General features: G+C 42.2%; 1 protein-coding gene across 1 annotated transcript in view; it reads right to left on the bottom strand.

Moving 5' to 3' along the window:
• Positions 1-18,232, bottom strand: part of GDF7 (growth differentiation factor 7) — a 49,981-nt gene extending 31,749 nt beyond the window's left edge. Inside the window, exon 1 of the mRNA XM_069728147.1 lies at positions 17,911-18,232. Coding sequence (XP_069584248.1) covers positions 17,911-18,223 — 313 coding nt within the window. The 5' untranslated portion in view covers positions 18,224-18,232. The remainder of the gene's footprint in view (positions 1-17,910) is intronic.
• Between the last annotated feature and the right edge of the window lie 1,705 nt (positions 18,233-19,937).

The raw sequence follows: 19,937 nt of genomic DNA, 5'->3' as shown, positions 1-19,937 counted from the left end.
ACAAGTATGGCCCCATAAGATGCTCTGCACAGCTACTTGCCCCATATAGTGCTGCACAAGTATGGCGCCATAAGATGCTCCGTACAGCTACTTGCCCAATATAATGCTGCACAAGTATGGCCCCATAAGATGTTCTGCACAGCTACTTGCCCCTTATAATGCTGCACAAGTATGGCCCCATAAGATGTTCTGCACAGCTACTTGCCCCATATAGTGCTGCACAAGTATGGCGCCATAAGATGCTCCGTACAGCTACTTGCCCAATATAATGCTGCACAAGTATGGCACTATAAGATGTTCTGCACAGCTACTTGCCCCTTATAATGCTGCACAAGTATGGCCCCATAAGATGTTCTGCACAGCTACTTGCCCAATATAATGCTGCACAAGTATGGCACTATAAGATGTTCTGCACAGCTACTTGCCCCTTATAATGCTGCACAAGTATGGCCCCATAAGATGTTCTGCACAGCTACTTGCCCCATATAGTGCTGCACAAGTATGGCGCCATAAGATGCTCCGTACAGCTACTTGCCCCTTATAATACTGCACAAGTATGGCCCCATAAGATGCTCTGCACAGCTAATTGCCCCATATAATGCTGCACAAGTATGGCCCCATAAGATGCTCCGTACAGTCACTTGCCCCATATAGTGCTGCACAAGTGTTATGGCCCCATAAGATGCTCTGCACAGCCACTTGCCCCATATAATGCTGCACAAGTATGGCCCCATAAGATGCTCTGCACAGCTAATTGCCCCATATAATGCTGCACAAGTATGGCCCCATAAGATGCTCCGTACAGCCACTTGCCCCATATAGTGCTGCACAAGTGTTATGGCCCCATAAGATGCTCTGCACAGCCACTTGCCCCATATAATGCTGCACAAGCGTTATGGCCCCATAAGATGCTCCGTACAGTCACTTGCCCCTTATAGTGCTGCACAAGCGTTATGGCCCCATAAGATGCTCTGCACAGCCACTTGCCCCATATAATGCTGCACAAGTATGGCCCCATAAGATGCTCTGCACAGCTAATTGCCCCATATAATGCTGCACAAGTATGGCCCCATAAGATGCTCCGTACAGTCACTTGCCCCATATAGTGCTGCACAAGCGTTATGGCCCCATAAGATGCTCTGCACAGCCACTTGCCCCATATAATGCTGCACAAGTATGGCCCCATAAGATGTTCCGTACAGTCACTTGCCCCATATAGTGCTGCACAAGTGTTATGGCCCCATAAGATGCTCTGCACAGCCACTTGCCCCATATAATGCTGCACAAGTATGGCCCCATAAGATGTTCCGTACAGTCACTTGCCCCATATAGTGCTGCACAAGCGTTATGGCCCCATAAGATGCTCTGCACAGCCACTTGCCCCATATAATGCTGCACAAGTATGGCCCCATAAGATGTTCCGTACAGTCACTTGCCCCATATAATGCTGCACAAGTGTTATAGCCCCATAAGATGTTCCGTACAGTCACTTGCCCCATATAGTGCTGCACAAGTGTTATGGCCCCATAAGATGCTCTGCACAGTCACTTGCCCCATATGCTGTGGCTGCCATAAAAAAAAAATCACATACTCACCTGTCTTCGCTCAGGACCCCGGCACTGTCACCTGCTCCTCGTGCGGCTCCGTCTTCGGCACTGACGCTCAGCAGAGGGCGCGCACTGACTACGTCACCGCGCCCTCTCACCTGAGCGTCACAGCTGAAGACAGAGCGACACCCGGACCGAGGAGCAGGTGACTATCGCGCAGCGCAGCGCTCCCCCTCCCTGTATACTTACCTGGTCCTGGCGCTGCGTCCCTGCTTCTTCCCCGGCGCTGCATCTTCTTCCAGTATTGAGCGGGCAGCGTCACCGCTCATATACAGTAATGAATATGCGGCTCCACCTCTATGGGGGGTGGAGCCACATATTCATTACTGTATATGAGCGGTGCCATGTGACCGCTCAATACAGGAAGAAGACCGCGGGGGAGCAGGGACCGCGCCGGGAGCAGGTTAATATAATTACCCAGCCCCCACTCCCCCTCCCGTGCCGACCCCCGGGTATGACTCGAGTATAAGCCGAGAGGGGGACTTTCAGCCCAAAAAAATGGGCTGAAAATCTCGGCTTATACTCGAGTATATACGGTAATTAGAGTTCGTAATTCTCCACCTTAAATTTTAAGGTTCGACCACACTTAGAATACTGTGCACAGTTCTGGTCTCCGGTGTATAAGAAAGACATAGCTGATCTAGAGCGGGTGCAGAGAAGAGCGACCAAGGTTATTAGAGGACTGGGGGGTCTGCAATACCAAGATAGGTTATTACACTTGGGGCTATTTAGTTTGGAAAAACGAAGGCTAAGGGGTGATCTTATTTTAATGTATAAATATATGAGGGGACAGTACAAAGACCTTTCTGATGATCTTTTTAATCATAGACCTAAGACGGGGTGAAGGGGACATCCTCTACGTCTGGAGGAAAAAAGGTTTAAGCATAATAACAGACGCGGATTCTTTACTGTAAGAGCAGTGAGACTATGGAACTCTCTGCCGTATGATGTTGTAATGAGTGATTCATTACTTAAATTTAAGAGGGGACTGGATACCTTTCTGGAAAAGTATAATGTTACAGGGTATATATACTAGATTCCTTGCTAGGGCGTTGATCCAGGGAACTAGTCTGATTGCCGTATGTGGAGTCAGGAAGGAATTTTTTCCCCAATGTGGAGCTTACTGATTGCCACATTAATTGTTTTTGCCTTCCTCTGGATCAACATGTTAGGGCATGTTAGGTTAGGCTATGGGTTGAACTAGATGGACTCAAAGTCTTCCTTCAACCTCAGTAACTATGTTACTATGTCTATCTGATCTAATTCTAAAGATACCAGGAGTTTTGATGTGAGAAGAGGCTGCTCACACTGCTGTCCGCCCTGTCTTTCTGATCTAATACAGAAGAAACTAGGAGGGCTGAGGTAAAACGAGGCTACTCACAATGTCGACCACCCTGCCTTTCTTATCTAATACTGGGGATACCAAGGTCGCTGACGTAAGAAGTTTTTCACGTTACTGTCCACCTTGTTTATCTGATCTCATACTGGAGATACTCGGAGTGCTGGGGTAAGAAGAGGCTGCTCACACTACTATCCACTCAGTCTATCTGATCTAATTAGGTAGATACCAGTGGTGCTGAGGTAAGAAGAGGCTGCTCACACTGCTGTCCACCCTGTCTATGTGAAATACATCATATAGGTTATCTTCTTCACACGTTTGCAGACACCTGTCCGAATAACATTCTAGGATAAGTTTGTATCAATGCAACAAAACATTGGCCATTTTAGTTCTATAGTGATTACTTGACTAGGGAAAACAATTTTGGTTTGCTAGTTAAATGTATTTAGGAATTTATTTATAATGACATTGTAACAGTTATAAGGAATCTGTCACCAGCTGTTTTGCTACCCAAGATGTGTCACCATGTCACCAGCAATGTGTCACTTACTGGGCTGCTTGCTGTAGTTTGCTAATATCATAGTTTTATCAGCAGGAGATTATCCCTAGAGCACTAGTAAACCTGGTGCTCAGTAGTCCTCCATATTCATGAGCACTGTGTAACCAACCCCAACCACTGATTGGCAGCTTTATGCCTATGCACAGTGTATACAGAAAGTAGTCAATCGCTCGTGTGGGCGGGTTTATATAGAGCTCAGCATTTAGAGAACCTGTGGCTGATAAAACAGTGATTTTATGTATGTGCATTCCTGCATAAATACTCAGCAGCCTTTGTTTTTTTAATTTCTGTATTTTTGTCTGTTTTAATTGTTCAACTAAATCTTGTTTTATGGGTTTATATACTTGTTGGGTTTTTTCTTACCCTTCCTTGTGACATGCTCCCAGATGGGGTACCAAAAACCTGGTGACAGATTCCCTTTAATATCAGTCTCCAACTCTGTTTAGCCCCTTCCTGACATCCCCCATACATGTAAGGCACAAGTCAGGAGCTGTGTGTGGAGCAGGCTCAGGGGCTGAGCCTGCCCTATACCCTGCAGATAATGGCAGTGACACATGGCCAGGATCCGCCTCACAGCAGCAGGTGGAGCTGAGCTCTACCTATGACTGTTAACAGGTAAAATGCGGCTGTCAACATAAGCAACCGTCGATGCCCCGCAACGCAATCTTGGGCCACCAACAGGTTGTCTTAACAGCCGGGGGTCTGCTGAACACCTATGTGACTGCCATCACGGTGCCCCATTGAAACCCAGCCTATGGCCAGCATCCAATCAGGCCATGATTTGTGCTATTCAAAGCAATATTGAAGTATTGATGTAAGAAAAACATCGTTGATCAGATGATCACTGGTTCTATTTACCTAAGGGATCTAACAAATAGAGTAAAAACTATTTATATTTAAAAAAATGTAAAAACAAATTTGAATGACCCTTCTTTTGTCGGAAATGCATTTATTTTCGCAATTTAACCCCACGTGGATTTTTTACTGCTTTTACGAAAATTGTAAAATCAATGTTATAATTCAGAAGTACAACTCGGCTCGCAGAAAAACAAGCCCTCAAGTGTCTATGTGGATGACAAAATGAAAAAGTTATGAGTCTGACTCTTAGAAGGGGTGGAAAAATTGAAAAAGTAAGGAAGGGGCTAACCTCATGTGCTTAGGATTCTCATGTCCACGACCCAATCATGCACATCACATACACAATATTGTCCCACATATTCACATAAAAGGAGATTTGGGATTATTTTTTCCATAGTATTGCTGGTAACACATTAGTCATCCAGGAATATTGGAAATCCACAATGTTCTAAGGAAGCCATTTCCTCCTATTATTTGGGGGGGAATGATAACAGCAGCCATTGTTTATTGAAAAATATGTCCGTTCATTATCTTTTAACTATCAATAGCCACTAAAGAGGATGAATGAATGGAGTACTTAGTAGTAGGTAGCAGGCATACATAGGGCCCATCTCTTGGGCTGCATTCACACATCCATATGTCATTTCCTAGTGTGGTCCGATTTTTGTCGGAAAGGTCTCGGATCCATACTCTTTTTCATGTTCCTTGAATCATTGCTCCACCCCTCAGGAGCTGCACCAGGCATACAATGGCAGCACCGAGGCCTAGTGCTGATGGAGAGCCTCCACCCTGTATGTACTGCATGTATAGAGCAGGTCTGGGACCTGAGTGTGCACCGTACAGTGTGGTTGCACTTGCAGACTTTGCTGTACAACCAGCATCTGCGTTTAAAAGGTTTGTCCAGGACTTTAACATTGATGGCCTATCTTTATGATGGGCCATCAGTGTCGATTGGTGGAGGTGGGTGCAGTATCCAGCTGCAGTCGCTATTATGTTGAAGGAGATGTGCAGCTCCGTAACTGAGTAGTTCCGACCGCCGCTATCACCAAGAACAGGTGATCGGCACGGGTGCCAATTGTCACACCCCTACCATTCAGACATTGACGACTAAGGATAGGCCAACAATGCTAAAGTCCGGGACAACCTCTTTAAGGCTAGGTTCACATTGCGTTAGGGCAATCCGTTTAGCGCATAGCACTAGCGGATTGCGTTTACGCAATGTCTCTAGAGGGATCGCGTTTGCCAATCCCGCTAGCGCAGATCCCCGATCTGCGCTAGCGAGGAACGGACCTCAGACGCTGCAAGCAGCATCCGAGGTCCGTCCGAAAATAACGGCACATCGCTAGCGCGTGCCGAAAATGGCATGCACTAGTGATCCTCAGCACATTGCCGTCAATGGGTGCGCTAACGGACCCGTTGCATGGCATTAATTGCGACAATTTCACCATGTAACGGAGTCCGCTAGCGTTAACCCATTAACGCAATGTGAACCTTAGCCTTAGGCTAAGGCTAGTTTCACATTTGCGGTTAAGTCCGCAGCGTATCGTCCGCAACCGCATGCAAAAACGCATGCAAACGTCTGATAAGGCAGCGCTCTTTATCTGCATCAGCTTACACATGATGGTTAAAAAATGCAGCGTTTATATGAGTTTTTACATGTGTTTGCGCTTTTTATGCACATGCATTTGATATTTCCAGGAGGGTGTGTCTTTAATGGGCATGTCTAAATCAGTTCCTGGACATGCGCAGTCCGAAGTACGCAAGCGCATCAAAAGCATGCGTACGCAAAGACATGTGTACGCATGCGTTCCCATAGACAGTAATGCATTTTTTTTCCGCATTCCTTGCGCTAACAACCGCATACAATTCTAGGCGGCAAATTGACGCCTCTAAAATTACTACATGTAGTGTTTACCGCGCCAAGCCGCAGACGACGTCAAACGCGGCAAAACGCAACCAATCACGTCCCTAATGTTAAAAAAAGGAAAACACGACACATGCGCAAAATTGCGGCACAAATGCTGCGGACACAACCGCAAATGTGAAACCGGACTTACTGCTGCCATCGGACCTGGATCAGGTTGCAGCAGTTTTACCCCTTAGATGCTGCTGTCAATTGTGACAGCAGTATTTAATAGATCGGAAATGGGGTGCCAATTTCGTAGACATAGCAATTAAAGGCCAATGAAGGCCCTGTGTCTACCATGTTTAGTCACCTAGGAATCCCAGCCTCTGGCTGAGCTTCATAGGAGAACGATAATTTTATAATACACTGCAGTATTCCAATTGTGCAAGTGTATTGTACAAGAGATTGCAGGTGAATAAAAAATGAAGAAAAAAATAGTTTAAAAAAATTATTTTCCCAGATCATAAATTAATTGTAAAAAAAAAGAGTATCTTATATGGTATCACCACGTGTGTAACTGTCTCAATTTATATAATATTGTAATGTGCTGTATATCTCATTCAATGAATGCCATATTGGAAAAAAAAAAGACAGCATAAAGTTGTCTGGGTTCCAAAATTGTACCAATAGAAGCTGCAGCTCCTGCCACAAAAAAAACTGATACCAGTCTGTGGACTGAAAAATAGCAAAATGTATAGCTCTAGGAACGCGAGAAGATAAAAATGAAAATAAAGAGGAGGTTTATTGCTACTCTTGTCGCCCAAGGGCGCGCATAAACCTGAATCTGGCCCTATAACATGGCATAAAGGCCTTAGTACAAGTATCCTTCAATGCTACTTGTGACATTCATTTTTAACAATTAGCCACTCAATTTGGTAAAGTTACACTGTCCAGAATATTAATCTACTCCTATCCTCTAAGCTAGGGCGCTGTGGATCTACAATATCCCCCGCGAGGCACTGTGTGATAACCGTAATACATTGGTGACCTAATAAAGCTACAATTTCACAGCAACTGGAGGCCATGGAGCCATAATACAAAGGAAAATCCTGAAGGAAGCAATAATGGCTTCTTATAATCATTCGTATTAACTTCCTTCAGAATTTCCAATGACTAATTTCTGCAGGCTCATAGCCTGCTAGGCCGCACTTGTAGAGTTGCCTAGCAACATGACCCACCACCAACAGATGACACTACAAGCAGAAGCCCCGGCAGGACATATTAATAAGACGGCGCACAGCCTTGGACATCACAGTCCCAGTACTCCACTTCTTGTTCTTAATTTTTACTCCTCATCTTCTAGGAGCCATGACTTTTTTTCGTGATACAAGTTGTACTGAACAATAATGGGAAAAAGATCAATTATTGTTTTTTTCTGGTTGACTGCACAGAGTTATGGTAGAAATGACTTGTTAATATTGTTCTATGGACCAATACTCTTATGTTTTTTGTACAGCATGATGGAGACCAGAAGTGAAAACGTAAAGTGGCTCAGTGAACAAAACCTTGACATTTTAGGTTCACGGCCAAGAAACTCTCCAGATCCCAATCCCACTGAGAACCTGCGGTGAATCCTCATAAAGCGGGGGTAACAAACAAAAATACAGAAAGTATGCTAAACTACAAGCATTAATTAGTTAACAATGGGATCTCATCAATCAGGATTTGGCCCTGAAGCTGAGATCTGACAAAGGGCAGAACTGTGGAGAAATAAGGGTCATCCCTGCAAATATTGAGTCTTTGCATAAACTTGATATATTTGTGAATAAAAGTGTAAAAATGCTGAGTTGTACTTCAATAACCACATCCGGTGAAAAGATCTAAAAACACTGACGCACCAAACTATAAGAAAGACAAAATGAGTGTCAGTCTCAAAACTTTTGGCCACAATTGTATAATGTGTAAGACAGATAGATGATATATAGATATGAGACACATAGCTATAAATAGATGGATAGATAAATATATAGATCAAATCAAAGAATACAGCAGCACCCTGGAAGAAATAAGATGTATGCATTGAAGGTACTGAGCACAAACGTTGGCCAAACCGTGTGAGCCCACCAGCCACAACAAGGTGACCTTTCTCTGATGGGACCCTGACATAATAATTATCAATCATTCCTCTGTCAGGAAAAAGCCTACAATTTTAAAGGACAGGTTTGATTCAGCACTAATTAAAAACATCCTTCGGGTACGTGCACATGGAGTCTTTTTCAGGTGTATTCCGCCTGGGAACCGCCCTGAAAAAGCACTTTAAAAATGTAAAAAGATTGAACATATGTACGGCAATGTAAAAATGTCTTGCTCGGCACATGTTTAGCCTTTCTGAGCTTCTTTTACCAGCGACAGGTCTTACAAGCGCATGAAGAAAAGGACAGCACCACAGCAATTGTGAAAAGACAGCTCCAAAGTTTATTCTGCCATCTGCAACGTTTCGGTCCGTGGACCTTTTTCAAGCTTGAAAAAGGTCCACGGACCGAAACGTTGCAGATGGCAGAATAAACTTTGGAGCTGTCTTTTCACAATTGCTGTGGTGCTGTCCTTTTCTTCATGTGCTTCTGGATTTACCTACTGGGATGGATCCCCTGGTGAGGACGTGCACTCTGCTGTCCATAGAGACATTGCCATTACAGGGTGCGGCTTTACTATTTATATTTGATACTTAGGTCTTACAAGCGGTCATTCTTGTGATGTATTCTGCTTGACAGAGTCTCATAAATGATACATAAAATATGAAGAAAAAAAAGCAAAGGACGTCCAAGAAAACTGTTTAAGAAATACAGCACCATGTGCTCATACACTTGTGGCCAAAAGTATTGACACCCCTGCAATTCTGTCAGATAATACTCAGTTTCTTCCTGAAAATGATTGCAATCACAAATTCTTTGGTATTATTATCTTCATTTAATTTGTCTTAAATGAAAAAACACAAAAGAGAATGAAGCAAAAAGCAAAACATTGATCATTTCACACAAAACTCCAAAAATGGACCAGACAAAAGTATTGGCACCCTCAGCCTAATACTTTGTTGCACAATGAGGCTGCCAATACTTTTGTCTGGCCCACTTGCAGGGGTGTCAATACTTTTGGCTACAACTATATGTCAATAAAAGCTTATAACCTGACGTTACATTCATCCATTGGTTGTATAAATTATTCTTTTGAAAGCTGAAACCCTCCGAAATGTGGTTTAGGTTAAGAAAATAAATTAGCATCAATGCAGAAATATTGATCAGTTAATGGACACAGAATGGTTAGATTCTGGCAAGACAAAAGTTTTGTTGCCTGGTCATATAATGCACCCAATCCTAGTTTACATCCTCACCTGTGCTCAGTAAATGATCGGTTAATTAGTGTGTATAAAAAGAAACCCAGAACCCCAGACCTTCACTTGAACTGCAACTTGAACTCTCACAACATGCCAAACATCCACCCTGCGACCAAAGCCTGGATTATCAAGAGGCTAAAGACCAGATCCACTGCAGAGGTGGCTGGCACCTTTAATGTGTCTCAGCGTCAAGTACAAAGAATTAAAAAAAGATTTGAAGAGACTGGAGATGTATTTGTCAAGCCCAGGTCCGGCAGACCCCACAAGACAACTGCTCAGGAGGAACGTTTGTTGGTTAGAAAATCCAAAGCAAGCCCCTCTTACACTGCAGCAGAGCTCCAACAGGCCTAGTCACCTCAAGTCCCTGTATCAACTAGAACAGTTTGTAGGATTCTGTCTCGAAATGGCCTCCATGGTCGAGTCAGTGCCCAGAAGCCAGCACTAAACAAAAGGCAAATAAAAAACCGTGTGGCATTTGCAAAGTCACAGAGCCTGCTAAACAGATGGACGCTGGAAAAGTGGCAGAAGGTGGATTTCCCTGATGATTCTTCAGTAGAATTACACCGTGACAGCCTCCGCAAATACTGCAGGAGACCTACTCGAGCCCATATGGATCCAAAATACACCCAGAAACAGTTAAATTTGGTGGTGGAAAGATCATGGTCTGGGGTTACATTCAGTATGGGGGTGTGCGAAACATTTGCAAGGTGGAAGGCAATATCAATAGCCTAAAATATCAAGAAGTATTAGCTACCTCTTATATTCCAAATCATAGAAGGGGTTACATTCTGCAGCAGGATGGTGCTCCATCTCATACATCCATCTCTACAACAAAGTTCCTCCAGGCAAAAAAGATTAAGGTGCTCAAGGACTGGCCAGCACAGTCACCAGACATGAACATCATTGAGCATGTTTGGGGTAGGATGAAAGAGGAAGCTTGGAAGACAAAACCAAGGAATCTAGATGAACTCTGGGAGGCATGTAAGACTGTATTCTTTGCTATTCCTGATGACTTCATTAATAAATTGTATGAATCATTGTTGAACCGCATGGATGCAGTCCTTCAAGCTCATGGAAGTAACACAAAATATTAAATATGACTCTAATAGCACCACAACTTCATTCACCAATGTTATGCAACATATATTTGTATTTTAAGTTAATTTTTTGTTTGAATATCACATTACTTTCTGTGGGCGACAAAACTTTTGTCTTGCCAAAATCTGACCATTCTGTGTCCATTAACTGATCAATATTTCTGCATTGATGCCAATTTATTTTCTTAACCTAAACCACATTTTAGCTTTCAAAAGCTAAAAAGAATTCAGCTTTCAAAAGAATAATTTATACAACCAATGGATGAATTTAACATAAGGTTATCAGATTTTATTTATATAACATGGATAAGCGACATAACTTCTGTCAAGGAGTGTAGATAGATAGATAGATAGATAGATAGATAGATAGATAGATAGATAGATAGATAGTAGCCGTAAATCATTCAGCTGAGGTGATGAAAACTAAATCTCCGAACAGTCATAAATACCCGGAGATCACCCGAGCGTGCTCTGGAAAACCCGAGCAATGAGTACATTTGCTCATCACTAATAGAGATACAGAACTTCTCAACAATGAAATTACAACACCAAGTTGTGGGATTATGGAAATCACAGGATGGATAGACATGTTATTTATATGGAAATGAGGAAATATGGAAACAAAATGTTCAAAACATCTCGATTTATTCAGTATGGAGTATGAGCCACATGCAGAAACCTCACACTTACACGGCTTAGTTACTATCAATTAGGTCATGAATGGTTGTCTGAAGAATGTTCTGCTGCACTGAATGCACTTGGGCAAATCATCAAGATCTGCTTTTAGCAGCTCCTTTGCAATTGCCAACTAATGCCGTCCCAGATGTGCTCGTTGGAAGACAAGGCCATGGGAGCAGGTTTAAGTCACGCTGGCTGTTCACCGTAGGACGAGCAACAGGTAGGCTGACACTGTCTTGTTGAAAAACGACTCCTGGGACACTGAGGAGAAATGGCCACACAGCTAGTTCCACAACTGAATCAATATAACTCCGAGCTGTTAGTGTACCTGGAATGGAGATGAGAGTGATCCAACTACCATACATTATGCCAGCCTTATCCATATTCTCCAGAGTAGGACCTGTGTGACGTTCCTTCGTGAAGGCCTCTTCATAGCGTTGCCCATGTGGTCTCATCAGATTAAAACAATGGCGCCTAGTAATCCATTCTGTACTGCCAGTGAATTTGTATGTCACATACCAAGCATAAGACATCAAACACTGTCTACACAAACCATCAGAAGATGAGCTGTGAGCCAGATGCTTAGCTATAAGAGTTCATTGATCTCCTGCCACAAGTTTCAAAGGCTATCATGGTGCAGACCAACATGGCAATGGAGGCTGGAATGGAGTTATAACCTCTTCAGCTTTTGTCTTAGACGACACGATAACTGGAGATTGGTCATGAGACCATGTGGGCAACTCCATGAAGAGGCCTTCACTAGAGAACGTGAAAGTGTCCTAAGAGATAATGCCAGGCCGCATGTTGCTCGTGCTACTGTGAGCGGCCTGCATGACCTAAATGTGCTCCCATGGCCCAGACTTGTCTCCCATTGAACACATCTGGGACGTCATTGGTCGGCAAACTGCACAGGAGCTGCCAGAAGAGGATCTTGATGACTTGTCCAAGTGCATTCAGAACGTTCCTCAGACGACCATTAATGACCTCATTGATAGAAGCCAAGGCTGTAAGTGCAGGATTTCTGCACATGGCTAATATTCCAGAATGAATAAATCGAGATGTTGTAAAATGTTATTTTCCATCATTTGCAGATCAGTAACGTCTCCATCCTGTGATTTACATAATTCCATGACTTTCCCTTCTTGGTTTTTCAATTTTAATGTTGAGGAGTGTAGATAGATAAATAGAAGATGGAGGGATGGATGGACGGACAGACATATTTCTGTACAAAAATATCATGAAATATTTCTATCTATCCATATTGCTAATATTATTCAATCCACTCCGGCCGAGCAGTTCCTGACACGTAGATATGGCTGTACCGTACATCTGGGATTATCCCCCGAGAATGAAGATAATCTTTGCTCTTCTTGAACTAACATCTTAAAACTAAAGAAAGGCTGAGCCGTCCTGATGTATATTTCAGTCATCTCTAGGTTGGAAATTCCTGCATGTTGGAGAAGATAAGGGAATTCTTTGAAGGGGTCATCTGGATTCATTTTACATTAAGCAATTGGTCAAGCATCGCAGAATTAACCCTCACTGGCCCAGATAATTGGATTAATGAGGTGCCTAACCATGGGCAGAAGACCCATGGAGACAAGAATGGGTTAAGGGGAGAAGCATGGGGTCCACTATATTTTTTTATTACCAGCCCACAAATATTTGCTCTTAGCCTGATGAGTCTTTTAATTCACTTTATTTATTGCCTCATTTCTGCCAATAAATCGTGTAATATCAGTATCAGCTTGTAAAAGCTTGGAGAAAGTGCAGGAGCGAAGCAGGAGAGTGTGATTACTGAGCCCAGGCATGGGAAGGATCAACGAAAATCCCATCCAGAGGCTCCTGCCCCCGGGACTCAGCGTTCTGCCCCATCTCTGTATCTAGAGACCTCGGCCAAGGCAGAGCAGAGCCCCCTGACACGCAGCACCTCGGGCACGTGCCCCAACAACTGCCCCTTCCTGCTTCCCAAACCCACCAGATACACCCCTGAAAGAGAAGACCTTATTTTACAATATACATTTATTTAAGCAACATGGGGGCAAAATACAATAATAATGGGAAGATATACATATCCCTACATACGTATCCAAATACATATCACTATATAGCGATCCTTACGGGCGCACGCACATCCTAATATACATATATCCATATAAACAACCTACATACACATCCATATGGGTATATACTGTACATACATCCTTATTCTATATACATATTCCCATCTACAGATCATGGGTATCCCAATATATATATATATATATATATATATATATATATATATATATCTCCCTATATACATATACCTACACACAAAGTCCTATCTTCATATCCATTTACCTATCCTACTATATTTATTTATAGATTTTAATTTAACTTATATATGTTTGTATATATAAAATCCTATATAGAGATCCTTGAATATTCTTACATATATATCCCTATATCCAGATAAAGATCCTTCCGTTCATATCCCTATATACATTGCCACGTTTGATGCTTACATATTTATCCCTATATACACATGCCTTTATTTAGATCCTAATGTACACATCCCTATACACATCTCCCTATTTACATATTCTTACATACATATCCCTACATAGCCATGTACGTCTCCTTACATATATTTCCATTTAAATATCCCTCCATATTCCTATATACATATCCCTATTTATACATTTTTACATATATGTCCCTATATACATGTTCCAACACATACAAATTCATACATATATATCCCTATATCTATATAAATATCCTTACATACCTAAGCCTACAAATATATATATATATCCATATGGTATCCTTACATATACATCTGTATATTATAGACATTTGTACTCATCCTTATATGCAAAGCCAAATATGTATTCTTACATTTTTAATATTTTCCATAGATCCTTATGTACATACCCCTATCCATACTTATATACAACTTCGTTTACAGATTCCTACATACATATCCTGACATGGCCGTGTATGTATCCTTACATATATGTCCCCATATACATATACCTGTATATATCCACATCCTAATAAACTAATCCATAAATAGGTTATACATCCCTCTTACACCTCCGAAGGTTAATATTTTGACATGCTTACCCTGAGTACATATTATATACTCATCCCTACCTATATATCCTCCTTATCCCTGGGCACATGTTCCTATATACATCCCTATATTTTATACACAACCCGACAAACACCCCCTTTTACACAAATTACATGACCCTATTTCATCTTTTTTTTTTTCTTCTCATCATCTAAACCTCTAAATTTTCCCAAATAACAAAACTATTACTAATCAATATAAATGCTCTAAAAAAAGGAACAAATGAGTACTAGAAACAATAATAATAAATATATAAATATGTTGTTGAAATTATAATAATGTTTTAAATATTTCAAATCAATTTTTGATCTTGTTTTTATTTTAGCTAAATATTATCCACCAATTTATTTTCATAAATTTAATTAAAAAAACGACGACTCTGGCTAAAACGTTGAAACATTTCTTTCTAAATATTAGGGTGAAAAAAAAAATTTTTTTTTTCCGACTATGTAAAACAATTTATCGTATTCAATTTATGATATTCAAAGTCTAGAAATAATTCCATGGACTTTAACAATGGTTTATGATAATAAAGTGTGATCAATAAAATGATGATAAAATAATAATAATAATAATAATAAAACAAAATAATCTAAAAAAAATAATAAAGTAAAACATTTAATCAATTGTGTATTTGTCATTGTGCTTTAAAAAAAATATATATATATATTAAATAATTTAATCCTTCCACGGATCGATCAATTATTATAGCTGATATACTTAACGGCTTAAAAAAATATAATTTAAATTAAAAAAATAATGAATTAATAATAATAAAATAGGCATATGTCAAAAGCATGAATGTAAAACTATCATTTTTCCTAAAATAAAATGTACATTGAAACGAAAAAAAGGGTAAAAAATAGTATTTAATATTTAAACGAATAAAAAAAATAGTATTTAATGCTACAAATTTGCATTTATTTTACATTTTGTTTTCTATTACTTCTTTATTATTCGCTTCTTTCAATTATTTTTATTCTTTCGTTCCAAAAATGTATAAAGAAAATAAAAAAAAGTAATAATTTATAAAAAAAAAAAAATTAAAAAATCGATATATTGGGTTGGATGATACGAGGGTGGGTGGAGTAAGACTTTTGCAGGTGAGGGGACATATTTTTGGACTCCAGCAGAAGGTACACGCAGATGTTAAATAAATGGCAACTAATAAGATCGTGTAAGTGGCAAATGGATTATTGCTTTATTATAGCCAAGGGCCGGGTGGAAATGACATGAGGTGCATGCCTCAAGGATGGAGGAGGTCACTGCGGGGACGGTAGAAGGGCACGATGCCCCTCAGGTTATCTGCCTGCTGGTGGGAATGAGGAGAGACCTCCATTTCTCCATGGTTACTCTACAAGACTTTCCAGGCATCTTCCCAAAATCTCCACTATTGCAATTTAAAACCAACAGGAGGCGCATCAGGCCAACCCAATCCCACCACACAGGAAGAAGCGGGGACATGTGGGGATGGCCATGATGTATTCGTAGCCCTAGGTAAAATATTCCCACCGCCACGCGTTTTACACTCCATTGTTTCCATTAACACATATTATGGCCACATTCACACAAGGGATCGATCCCACAGGTTGTACTCCGGACTGCAAGAGGGGGAGAAGGACCTGTCGCTTTACATGAAAAAAAAAAAGGCGCCAGGGGAGAATTAAAAAAAAAATAACCCATACACCGGGTACAGATGTACCAGACGTGAGGACGGCATCTGTTACTAGTCATGATACTCTCACAATGTGTCATCTGTGCTTTTACATAGGACTGCAGGTGGACTGACGGCCATAACACACAAAATATGTAGCACACTGACAAATTCAGCTCGGGATGGAAAGGAAGGAAGGGAGAGAGAAAGAAAGAAAGAAAGAAAGAAAGAAAGAAAGAAAGAAAGAAAGAAAGAAAGAAAGAAAGAAAGAAAGAAAGAAAGAAAGAAAGAAAGAAAGAAAGAAAGAAAGAAAGAAAGAAAGAAAGAAAGGAAAGGAAGAAAGAGAGAGAGAGAAAAAAAGAAAGAGAGAAAGAAAGAAAGAAAGAAAGAAAGAAAGAAAGAAAGAAAGAAAGAAAGAAAGAAAGAAAGAAAGAAAGAAAGAAAGAAGGAAGGAAAGAAGGAAAGAAAGAAGGAAAGAAAGAAAGAAAGAAAGAAAGAAAGAAAGAAAGAAAGAAAGAAAGAAAGAAAGAAAGAAAGAAAGAAAGAAAGAAAGAAAGAAGGAAAGAAAGAAAGAAAGAAAGAAGAAAGAAAGAAAGAAAGAAAGAAAGGAAGAAAGAAAGGAAGAAAGAAAGAAAGAAAAAAAGAAAGAAAGAAAGAAAGAAGGAAAGAAAGAAAGAAAGAAAGAAAGAAAGAAAGAAAGAAAGAAAGAAAGAAAGAAAGAAAGAAAGAAAGAAAGATATAGCACCATTGTTTCAAAACAGTAAAAAATTAGTATTTATTCCAGGCCCTCAGAGACCCAAACTCTGATAGGAGCTGCTTTATCTATATTGGATAGATTTAGATAATTGATAGGAACCTTGGTGCAATTTTTCTTAGATAGATAGATGATAGATATAGATAGATAGATAGATAGATAGATAATAGACGATGATAGATATAGATAGATAGATAGATAGATAGATAGTTAATAGATAGATAGATAGATAGATAGATAGATAGATAGATAGATACATAGATAGATAATAGACGATGATAGATATAGATAGATAGATAGATAGATAGATAGATAGATAGATAGTTAATAGATAGATAGATAATAAATTGGTAAATATGAGATAGATAGATAGATAGATAGATAGATAGATAGATAGATAGATAGATAATAGACGATTATAGAGAACAGATAGATAGATTAGATAGATAATAGATAGATAGATGATACATAGATAATAGATGATGGACAGATAGGTAAATGAATAGATATGAATGGAGGAATGTGCAGGTGTAAGGATTCTGTGCTCTTATGTAGCTGTAATACCCTGAGTGCTAACAGCCTGGGACAGATGTGAAATCTGCCCATTATCCATCTATTACGTATCTATCTTATTATCCATATATTATCTATCTATCTATCTATCTATCTATTATCTATATATCTATTATCTATCATCCATCTATCATCTATCTCTCTATTGTCCATCTTTCCCACATCTCTCCACCAATGTCTATTCCTCGCCCCATTAATGCCCCGCCACCTATAATATCACACATATATATATATAAATTGGGTTCTGCTCTTCAGACTGAGGATCACCCATCTATTCACAATGCAGAAGTTCCATACACCAGACTACAAGTCCCAGCATGCCGCCCCACACACTGAGCCCTGGGTCCCCGTAGGAATGCCCTCATCAGTAAGTGTCCCTGTCCTGTGTGGGGGCACTGGGGTCTTCAGCAGCCTCCTGGTATGGGGGGCTCACCTTGCTCCTGGTCCACGAAGCTGGTGACAGTGTTGGCTCCCGGCCGCTCCCTGGTGACATTGCCCGCGGCTCCTCTGTGCCCGGCGCTCGCCATCCTCTTGTACAGGGCCAGCATGTACTCATGGGGCACCACTGCACCCTTGGCCCCGGGGTCCTTCCTGGAGGTGAGGTGGCTGCCAGCTGGCAGTGCCCTCCTAGCCGCTGCTCTGTGGGAAGAATAGGGGAGCACTGCTGCAGCCTGGGGGCTCTGCCCTGCCCAGAGCCAGGCACTCCACAGCCCCAGACACAGAGCAGCAGCCTTCCTTAGGTCCATTTTATCAGTGCACTCTGCTCGGGAATGAGAGGCTCGGAGGGCGATGATGACTCTGGGAACTCCCCTGTAGCGAGAGTGCGCTAATAACCTGTGCGGAGGCCAGTCAGGCAGAGCAGGGCGCCCTCTGGTGGGCGAGAGCGGGAGCTGCAGCACTACCTGCAGACGATGGAGGCGAGCATCTCCCGGTAACCCTCAGCTGACCGGGTGACCCGCGTGTAACACCGGCGAATCTGATCATGGAATACAATATCACATGTAAATCTTCACACCTAGTGCCTGATACATGTGTAGGGTAACGTGTGTGAATTTACGGGGAATTACACCAATATCTAATGTGCTTTAAATGGAGTAAAGTATTAGGACATTCAAGATCCTCATTCAGCCCCATTGCCCCCCATTGTATAACATCCAGCCCCATTACCCCCCATTGTATAACATCTCACCCCTCACCCCTGGTGTATACCATCCAGCCCCATTACCCCCTGTGTATAACATCCGGCCCCTCACCCCAGGTGTATAATATCCGGCCCCATTACCCCCTGTGTATAACATCCGGCCCCTCACCCCAGGTGTATAATATCCGGCCCCATTACCCCCCTGTGTATAACATCCGGCCCCTCACCCCAGGTGTATAATATCCAGCCCCTCGCCCCCCTGTGTATAACATCCGGCCCCTCACCCCAGGTGTATAATATCCGGCCCCATTACCCCCCTGTGTATAACATCCGGCCCCTCACCCCAGGTGTATAATATCCGACCCCATTACCCCCCTGTGTATAACATCCGGCCCCTCACCCCTGGTGTATAATATCCAGCCCCTCGCCCCCCTGTGTATAACATCCGGCCCCATTACCCCCTGTGTATAACATCCGGCCCCCTGTGTATAACATCCAGCCCCATTACCCCCCAATGTATAACATCATCCAGCCCCCCGCCATGCCATCTGCCTTTACTAACAAGTGACAGAACGGCCGGAGGTGCAGAGCTCCCTGATACCAGCGCAGTCCTGTAATAAGAGCCATCTGGGGAACAAGTCAGTTCATGACATTTCTTCCCTCCTAAATCTTCCCCCATCACCTGTGAGCACACCTCACAACCGTCCCGGATCCATTGGGACTGTCCCGATATTGACAGCCCCGCGATCCCGGGCGGGACATTAGTTGTCCCGCACTGGTTGGGAGGTGTGTAATATCACCCAGTCCGCTCCCTGAGTCCCTGCACCCGCAGAGCAGCACACCACATAATGGCTGCTCTGTGCGCACAGGACCTATGATGAGGTCACAGGATGGGAGGAGTCAGGGGGTCACATGATCGGGAGGACCTCCGTATACAGGACTCTGCTGGTTGTCATGGCGCCGGACGAGGGTAAGTGTGAGGTCAGGAGGTGTTTACAGTGTGGATGTAGCAGAGCCGTGTGTGTACGAGGTGTATGGATCGGAGCAGCATGTGAAAGGTGTATGGAGCGGAGTCGTGTGTACGAGGTGTACGGAGCCGTGTGCATGAGGTGTACAGAGCACAGCCGCGTGTGTACGAGGTGTACGGAGCGGAGCAGCGTGTGAAAGGAGTATGGAGCAGAGTCATGTGTGTAAGAGGTGTGCGGATCGGAGCAGAGTGTGAAAGCAGAGCCGTGTGTGTACGAGGTGTACGGAGTGGAGCCGTGTGTGTATGAGATGTACGGAGCGGAGCTGCATGTGCAAGGTGTATGGAGCGCATT

This window comes from Ranitomeya imitator, chromosome 5 (genome assembly GCF_032444005.1).
Source record: "Ranitomeya imitator isolate aRanImi1 chromosome 5, aRanImi1.pri, whole genome shotgun sequence".
Classification (NCBI taxonomy): Eukaryota; Metazoa; Chordata; class Amphibia; order Anura; family Dendrobatidae; genus Ranitomeya; species Ranitomeya imitator.
The sequence above is the reverse complement of the archived record's forward strand: the minus strand, read 5'-3'. Positions and strand labels throughout refer to the sequence as shown.